At 40.9% G+C, this 9584-nt stretch overlaps 1 protein-coding gene across 1 annotated transcript in view; it reads left to right on the top strand.

Annotated features, from left to right (window-relative positions):
- Positions 1-8766: 8766 nt before the first annotated feature.
- Positions 8767-9584, top strand: part of LOC107595433 (uncharacterized) — a 2956-nt gene continuing 2138 nt past the window's right edge. Inside the window, exons 1-2 of the mRNA XM_016285837.1 lie at positions 8767-8777; positions 8939-9577. Of these exons, the coding sequence (XP_016141323.1) occupies positions 8966-9577 (612 nt within the window). The 5' untranslated portion in view covers positions 8767-8777; positions 8939-8965. The remainder of the gene's footprint in view (positions 8778-8938; positions 9578-9584) is intronic.

The raw sequence follows: 9584 nt of genomic DNA on the forward strand, positions 1-9584 counted from the left end.
CATGCGTTTCACAATTTGAGTTGAATTACTGAAATAAATGAACTTTTCCACGACATTCTAATTTATTGAGATGCACCTGTATATAAAATAAATCTCCTGTGGGAAATAAGGCGTCAAATAAATATGTCACAACTAGCCCGGTTCTCCTTTATAAGCAACAAATATACCTAATGCATCACAACACAAAAAAGTGGAAAAAAGCACCTGAAAAACATGTTGAGCAAATCACATCACAATGAACTCATGCATATGACAGCATTTCCTCAGTCTCAGTATAAATCAATACAAATGCAGAGCCAGGTGCCTCATCCAGGCTGGAGTAATCATGACACAGCAGTCCTGAGCTCAGAGGAAGAGGATTTTAGATAAGTGGCCCAGAAAACAACTACTGAGCAGCTGCTGATTGAATTCTGTCTCTACCACACACACACGCACAGACAGAGAGATAAATACATCTGTGATCTCTCCTAAGATATTCAACGCACAACCTATAAAAGCCCATACCACACAGACTTATGCACTATTTGAATATAAGCCATTAAATCTCACCTCTTATTGAGAGTTGCAGTGAAATCTAGAATCCCTGTGATAACCTTTACTGCTGTCTGCAGAATCTCAAGGGAAGGCAGAGACTTAAGACATCTGGACATGCAGGACAGTCAGCGAGGACACGTTTCGAGCCAATGAGAATGCCTTCATTTTACAAGATAAAACCAACAGGAAAATAATAAACTGGGCAACAACATCCATTCCCTCAGCTACCGAATAATATCATTCGTTTGGTGGAAAATGAATGTTGAGATCAGTGTAACTCTGTACTTGTACATGAGTTGCACATTATTTTCTGCAATAATGTGACATTGTGAGAGGGAACGTAATTAATAAGCCTTAAAATATTAAACGTCATGTGCTCATTTGTAAAGGACATTTCCTGAGGGGCTCCGCAAATCGAAATACAATTCCAGCTTCACTTTGAGGATAATAAAGCCCATACACGTGATCTTACTGAACGTTTAAGCAGCTGTCTTGTTTGATGGAACATATATAGAATATAGATTAGTATTACATTACGCCGCTACCTGAGGTCATGCACAATGGAAGACTATTCAGTTCTGTTCCAAAACCAAATATACTGCCTACCTGGACAGCATTTAAAGCATCGCAGGCAAACTGAAGATGCCAAATGCTAAGGCAGCATTGTATGCAACCTCTTCTTGCAATCCCAGAATGCAATGTGCCAAAAAAGGTAGCTTTACACAGTCGAGTTAAGGCTGCTTATTCAGTGTAAAGGCAGCAATGCTATTGTTAACTAAGCTAACACGATTAGCAATCATTTTCAGTAATTCAAATAAAGCTGAAATAAAACAATACAAAATATGAATATGATGAAAAACCCAAAATGAAAAAAAAAACAGTAAGTTTTGAGTAAAAATGAAATAAAATGAATTTATACTATATTTGAATGACAGCAAAAACGAATAAAAATGACAAAAGCACAAAACAAAATTACTAAGACTTAACTAAAGTTCAAATTAAAAGTAAATGATAAACAAAATGGTAGAGAGCCACAAAAATAAAAAATAAAAACATAAATTTAACATTAATAAATATAAATTTACAGGATGAAATAACAGAAAATAAATAGTGAAGTACCATTAAAAATGTTAACAAATATTTTATTCAATATTTGTGTTCATTTATGCCTATTAGAAGGTTGAACTGTTAGCTTAGCAACATCTGGATGTTCTATATTTGTATGACATCAAGGCACCCCGACATCATGATATACCAGTGTGAGGATGTCATCCTAATACTGCCTGTGGCTTTTAAAACACCAAATAACAAGCCACAAAACACGGGGCACATGTTAAAATCATGGGATTTTTGCCCAAAGCAAATCCAACTCGCAGTCAAAACCCAAAGTGCAGCCAGCCGCGTAAACATTATCCGTCTAATGCTCATTAGTGTGGATTTAGTTAAGCACAGGGATGCTTGCATATTACATTTCAGCATCCCAAAAACAATATAATAGTCTCCAGGCTGTGCTAACTTTACATACACACTGGAATTAGTTGCATTGTTAACCAACTTACCCACTGCTGCAGAAACGGATGACAAGAAACGTCACAGCTCCAGCGTAGACAGTCTTGCCAGTTGTATACAAGAAGATACCAAGTTAAGCGTCCAACATTCATTTAAGTATGATAATTATAACATTGCAGTGATTCAGAGGAGAGTCACCATCTCTTCTCCAGGCTCTGAATCAAAAGGAACCGGTCTCTCCTTTTAAATATTCGCCCAGCATCTTCATTGAAATACATATTCACTTTACCAGTAAATGGACCAGCTGGCGTATGTCCAGGTTGGAAGGATATTTTTGCCTAAGCCTGAGCGGAGGTATAGACCATTAGCAGTGGATATGGATCCTACAGTACCTGCATGTCTAGAGCTCTTGGGCCACGTTCGGTTCGGATTTAAATGGATCACGATGGTTATTTCAGATCATTATGTACAGACTGTTCCTTTCTACAGCAGAAGTCTTTAAAGTACATTAGACATAACTGTTAAGCGGTCACAATTTAAATGGCAGAGTCTGAAATTTTCCTCATTTTTCATGCCTTCTTCCTCCCACTCAAATACACACACACACACACACACACACACACACACACACACACACACACAGTGTTTCTCAGGGAAGGGCTGTTAAAGTGAAGGGTACGGCATGATCCTGTCAGATGGCACAAACTTACACTTTAGACAGTCAATCTGACTGAGGATGCAATTGAAACTTTAATGTTAAATCACTTTTTCTCATTGTTACTTTGTCATACACCATCAATCTGCTGAAAACAAACGGCTTAGATTACCTGTTTCAGCCAGTTTACTAGTTAAACCATCACTGACTGCTTTCCAAGGCAGCACTTTGTTTTTGCTGGTTGTCTGTTATGACAACACTAGTCAAGTTGGCCTGAAACATTAACCATCTTAACCAGTCTGGGCTAGAAACAGACCAGCACTAGCCATCTAAAACCAGTATATTGAAACAAATGCTTTGGTAAATCAGAATTATTATGTAAAATTAAAAAGAAAATGACATAAAATATCCACATTTTTTTAAATGATAATTTTTACTTTTTATGTCATAATAATAATTTAATATTTCATCATTTTAACTTTTTCATAATTTCAACATAACTAACTCATAATTATGACTTAGTATCTCAATTTTGACTTATGTCATAACTTAGTATCTCATAATTTACACTTGTTCATATCAACTTTTTATCTCATAATTATGACCTAGTATCTCATAATTTCTTATCTATGATTAACTTGTTATCTCACAAATATGACTTACAATTTTGACATTAAAATTACATATATTTCATACTTCCACTCATAATTATGACTTCATGTTAATTTCTACTTTTATCGCATAATTATGATTTAGTATGTAGTAATTTTGACTTTTTATCAGTTTTGACTTCATATCTTATAATTATGATTTGGTATGTCACCATTTTTATGGTATGATTTGGCATGTCACCATTTATGATTTAGTATCTCATAGTTTTGGACTTTGTATCTCATAATTATGACTTTTTAGGAATTCTATTATCATCATTATTAATTATTAAGAAGACACTGTTGATTATGGTTATAATGAAATTTGTACAATACAATAAGACAGGCCTACCTGGACATCATCTTCCTCATCATGACCTCATCCTCAACCCCAAAATTATCATCATCATCATCATCATCATCACCACCACACTATCCTCAATATCAACATCACATCAAGATGATGATTTTGATTACCCGTATGTGAAGTTGTTGATGAGGATGATGAAGGTGGTGAGGTGCTTTATATGGAGGGCGAGTCTCTCTGCAAACAGACTCAAGTTTCAGCCGCATTAAAGGCAGAACTGCAGCTGCAGCCGCTCGTTTATCAGGCTTTACTGGACTGAATCTAATCTGAGCATGATGGAGTGATCCATCCACAACACACACACACACACACTGACCATCACGTCTCTGTTTCACGTCAGCCGGGTTGCATTTACTCAGCTAATGCTCTTTAACTCTGCTTATTCCATTAAGACCACAGTCATAATTATAGTGAGGGTCTCCCACACAAAATCAACAGCAGCAGAGGAAATATGCGGCCTCTACACGTGCTTTGCTTGTTTTGTGGTGGGACAATATGTACAAGGAGCAAAACAGAATCTAGAGTGATGCACTTCAAGCACAGACGGTTTGAAGCAAAACTGATGGTGCTATGATGAACGTATGAAGTAATTGTGAAAGAGAAAAGCGAGAAAGAAAGGGTGTGTCGCGCTACATGAAGTCAGTCCTGAAGAGTGAGTGCATCCTCTTCTGGCCGTTCTCTGAAACTGCGCACAGACCAATATTTACCTTTTATTTGTTACTTTGCAAGGACAGATGATGTATAATATTCATGCACAGCTGTGCAAGACACTTGAACCACACCACACACACACACACACACACAGACCATCACGTCTCTGTTTCACGTCAGCCGGGTTGCATTTACTCAGCTAATGCTCTTTAACTCTGCTTATTCCATTAAGACCACAGTCATAATTATAGTGAGGGTCTCCCACACAAAATCAACAGCAGCAGAGGAAATATGTGGCCTCTACACGTGCTTTGCTTGTTTTGTGGTGGGACAATATGTACAAGGAGCAAAACAGAATCTAGAGTGATGCACTTCAAGCACAGACGGTTTGAAGCAAAACTGATGGTGCTATGATGAACGTATGAAGTAATTGTGAAAGAGAAAAGCGAGAAAGAAAGGGTGTGTCGCGCTACATGAAGTCAGTCCTGAAGAGTGAGTGCATCCTCTTCTGGCCGTTCTCTGAAACTGCGCACAGACCAATATTTACCTTTTATTTGTTACTTTGCAAGGACAGATGATGTATAATATTCATGCACAGCTGTGCAAGACACTTGAAAAATAAAAAAATAAATAAAAAAGGCCAGTCAATAAGCTCTTTCATTTTATTTTTATTATCTTATTTATGGCTACTTCTGTGTATTATTTCTTAAATTACTAATAATTCACCTTCAAACCATCCTAAAATCCTAGTCAATATTTTCAAAATATTACTGACTGACAAGAGACCCAAAGAAAATGCATAATTTCCGTGCACAGCAGTGAATATGCAAGACACATGCAAAAAACAGAGGAGCTCTTCCATTTTACTTTATTCATTTATATTATATTTTATGTTGTCTTATTTTTTTATTAATTTATTTTATTTTAATTCCATTTTTATTATGTATTTGTATACATTTTTTATGGCTACTTCGGTGTAAGTATGATTTCTTAAATTCTGAATTATTTGCTCCCCAAACCATCCTAAAATGCTAGTCAGTATATTCCAAACTATTTTTAGAAATGTTATTGACTCAAATGTAAGTGACCCAAATGCATACAACATCTCCAATCGATTTTTCCTTAAAGGCATAGTTCACCCAAAAATGAACTTTCTGTCATACTTTACTTATGCTTATGTCATTCTAAATCTGTATGACTTACTTTCCTCTGTGGAACTCAAAAGCAGATGTCCAGAGCTCTGAAAAGATTAAAAAGGTTGATAAAAGTATAGTATATGGGCTATATTTTAGTCCTCCGAAGCTATTCAATAGCTTTGTGTGATGAAGACAAAAAAAAAAGTTCTAATAATCATTTCAAACAACATGACGGTGAGTAACAGATACATTTTCATTTTTAAGTGAATTATCCCTTTAAGCTGCTCCACGATGGCCACATACTTACAAAACTATACGAAATCACTCTTTAGATAATTACCTTCACTTATTTAATCAATGCCAGTTCAACAAACCATTAAGCAAAATCATTTCACATTAAACTTAACATCTGTATTAATTATTTTTTTGATTAATAGAATCAATATAACTGATTTCCTATGATTTCACAGGTTTACAAACCAACAGCATAGCTAAAGAAATGGAAATTAATGCCCTACTGAATATAAAATAATCATTTACTCACAGATGCTGACGCAGAGTCACTGACAATATTATTCAGGCCGGACTATCGAATAAATGAAGCAGCAGCTCCTTAATTCATCACATAAACTTCAGAGCACACGAGTCGTGCTCTCTCTCTCAGGCCTGAACACATGCTCAAATTTACATGAAAACCTTCCTGTCCTGGACTCCTGTTTCTCCAGCGGTGGATTAATGCATTGGTCACACACTCGTGCTCATAGCGGATGTCCAGAGGAGACAGACCCTGTGTGTGACCAAAGGGCCGTCTAGAAAAAGGCTTCTGTAACACACACACAGCTAAGCAGAGCTTTAGGACTTTCCTTGCTCAGTCTCAAGGCTATGGATCAGTTTCCAACACCCTCTTTGCATCGACAATGGAAGGAAGTCATTGGATCAGATGAATCTGTGCCGGAAGAACAGCACCATCAGCAGGCTCACAGGCTCTTGGCAGAGACAGAATATGTGTGCTGTAATATTCATGTGCAGCTGTGAACAAGCAACACGAGGAGAAACCAGAGTTAAATTATAGTAAAACTTATAGAGAGAAAAGTGGTATCATGCTTTGATATATTGAATACAGGAATTATTCAGCTGATTACAATCATTGCACAGAATGTGCAATATGTTCTGTGTGCAATGTCTACTCTAGAGGCTTTTGTAAAATAATAAAAATAACAAAACGATTGATTACATTTTGTTCAGATAAAAAAAAAATATATATATATATATTTATTTATTTATATATACACACATACCAGGGCACAATTTGATTACCATATATGCATTTCATGGTAATTAAATGTTACTGTAAGATAATTTTACAAGAACAACATTTTATTATCATTTTACCTTACTACTTTGTCAATGTGATTTTCCCTTGTTTTGGTTTTACAAATCCAAACCAATATCCAACTAACTAACTAACTAACCAACTAACTTTAACTAACCAATATTTACCTTTTATTTGTTACTTGACAAGGACAGATGCGTAATATTCACGCACAGCTGTGAACGTGGAAGACACATACAAAAAAGCAGACAACAAGCACTTTCTAACTAAAACTAATCAACAAACTAAAACTAACTAACCTGCTTTATTTCTTAACTGTCTAACTAATCGGCTTTATTTCTTAACAACTAGCTAAATAGCTAACTAACTAAAAAGCTAAACAACTAGCTTTATTTCCTAACTAACTGTGACGAGTGGGGGTGGGGCCGAGAGCCGTGGGAACGGAGCGAGGCCGGTGGAGTAACTGATAATGAGCGACACCTGCACCACTCACCGGTCTCGAGTCCCACGAAGGAGCTCCGGAAGGATAAAAGGAGGAGTGACGACAGTGAAAGATGAGAGAGGACCAGGCCTGGACTTTATTTTGTGTTTTGTGTGCGGCAGTCGTCCGCGAGGGGCTGCCGCTTTACTTTCATTTTGTGTTTGTTTATTTTATTAAAGTCTTCTTTAAATGTTCACCGGTTCCCGCCTCCTTCTTCCCGGCCTAAGAACGTTGTTACATTGGTGCCGAAACCCGGGAGGAAGGAGGGACACGCTGTCAGAGAGCCCTCGCTGTGGAGGGGGATCGCGGTGCTGAGGAGATCGGGCACCAGGAACAAGCGGAAAGACGGCCGGTGGCTGCCCGAGGCGGTGGTGCTGGAACGATGGAAGACGAGGTGGGACGGAGAGCTCGCTGCCGCGCTCCTGGGTCGAGGAGGGGCGGCTGCCGTCCGAGAGGGAGCGGAGGAGTCGGCCCCGTTCGCCAGGAGGCCGGAGCCTACTGCCATCCGCCATGATTGGGGACTCGCTACCGGCTGCCCTGAATAGCATGATCGGCTCCCCCGGAGGGGGGAGGGGGGGAGTAGAGCGCAGTCTCGGGAGTACCCCCCAGCCTGCGAGGGGCGATGGGGGTATGTGACGAGTGGGGGCGGGGCCGAGAGCCATGGGAACAGAGCGAGGCCGGTGGAGTAATTGATAATGAGTGACACCTGCACCACTCACCGGTCTCGAGTCCCACGGAGGAGCTCCGGAAGGATAAAAGGAGGAGTGACGACAGTGAAAGAGGAGAGAGGACCAGGCTTGGTTTTCATTTTGTGTTTGTTTATTTTATTAAAGTTTTCTTTAAATGTTCACCGGTTCCCGCCTCCTTCTTCCCGACCTACGAACGTTGTTACACTAACTATCTAACTAACCTGCTTTATTTCTTAACTATATAACTAATCTTCTTTATTTCCTTACTAACAACTAGCTAACTAGCTTTATTTTTCAACTAACTAATCTGCATTATTTCATAACTAACCAATTAGTTTTATTTCCTAACTAACATCTACTAACTTACTAGCTTTATTTCTTGATTAACTACTCTGCTTTATTTCCTAACTAACAAATAACTTTATTTCTTAACTAACCAATCTGTTTTATTTCTTAACTATTGTGGCGAGTATCCCGAGTCCAGATTAGCGTCGCCCTGGAAACGCCGCTGCCACACTGATCACCGACACTCAACACCTGTGCGCGATGAGTGGCGCACCTGGAGCTCGTTCCCGCTGGCCTTAAAAGCCAGGAGAAGAGACACCAGCGGGAGAGCACCCCAGAGCTCCAGGCGGCATTAACGATTGTTCTCCTTATTTCACAGAATCTGAAGGCACCCAGGGAGAGGGATCTGCACCACGGCACTTCACCCCACGAGCACCAGTGTGAGACGGGCACCGAGCACCAGTCATCAAGGGCACGTGTGATCAGTGTGTGGGCAAATAAATCACCCTCCGGGGCTCTTTCGACCAGTACCGAGTCTGTGCTCTCATTCACCCCGCGACATATGGTGGAGAATGCGGGCAGAACAGGTGAATTGAGACACAGACGGGTACCGCCAGGTGGCCTTAACGATATCTGTGCTTCTTTTAGGAGAAACCGCTCTCTTCCCCCGGACACATGGAAGAGGTCATCCGCCGCCTAACGGAGCTCTCGGCCCGCCAGCAGCAGTTTACAGAGCGACTGGCCGCCCAGCAGGAATATACTGACCGGGTCGTGGAACAGCTGCAGGTCAGCGTGGCGGGGCGCCTGCCCCTCCCGGGAGCGCCGGTCAGAGCGCACCAATACCTCGTCCGGTTGACCGAGAACGACGACATCGAGGCTTACCTCCACACGTTTGAGGTCATCGCGGCCCGGGAGGGGTGGGTCCAGGAAGAGTGGGCTCGCATCATCGCCCCCTTCCTCACCGGAGAAGCGCAGCGGGCCTATTATGCCCTGAGGGCACCCCGGAACGAACAGTATGACGAGCTCAAAGCCGAAATCCTAGCCCGGGTGGGCCTATCGCCCATGGGGGCGGCGCAACAGTTCTATCAATGGACCTATGATGAACGGCAGCCAGTGAGAGCGCAAGCCGCGCAACTGGCCCGGTTGACCCACCTGTGGCTTCTCGCGGGGTCTCCGACCCCGGACCAGGTGGCTGAGAAAGTACTCATCGACCGGCTGCTACGGGCCCTGCCCCGCCCGCTGAGGCGCCCGGTCAGTATGCGAAACCCCCAGGACGTCCACAGTCTGGTAGAGG

This window comes from Sinocyclocheilus grahami, unplaced genomic scaffold (genome assembly GCF_001515645.1).
Source record: "Sinocyclocheilus grahami isolate Dianchi unplaced genomic scaffold, SAMN03320097.WGS_v1.1 scaffold202.1, whole genome shotgun sequence".
Taxonomy (NCBI): Eukaryota; Metazoa; Chordata; class Actinopteri; order Cypriniformes; family Cyprinidae; genus Sinocyclocheilus; species Sinocyclocheilus grahami.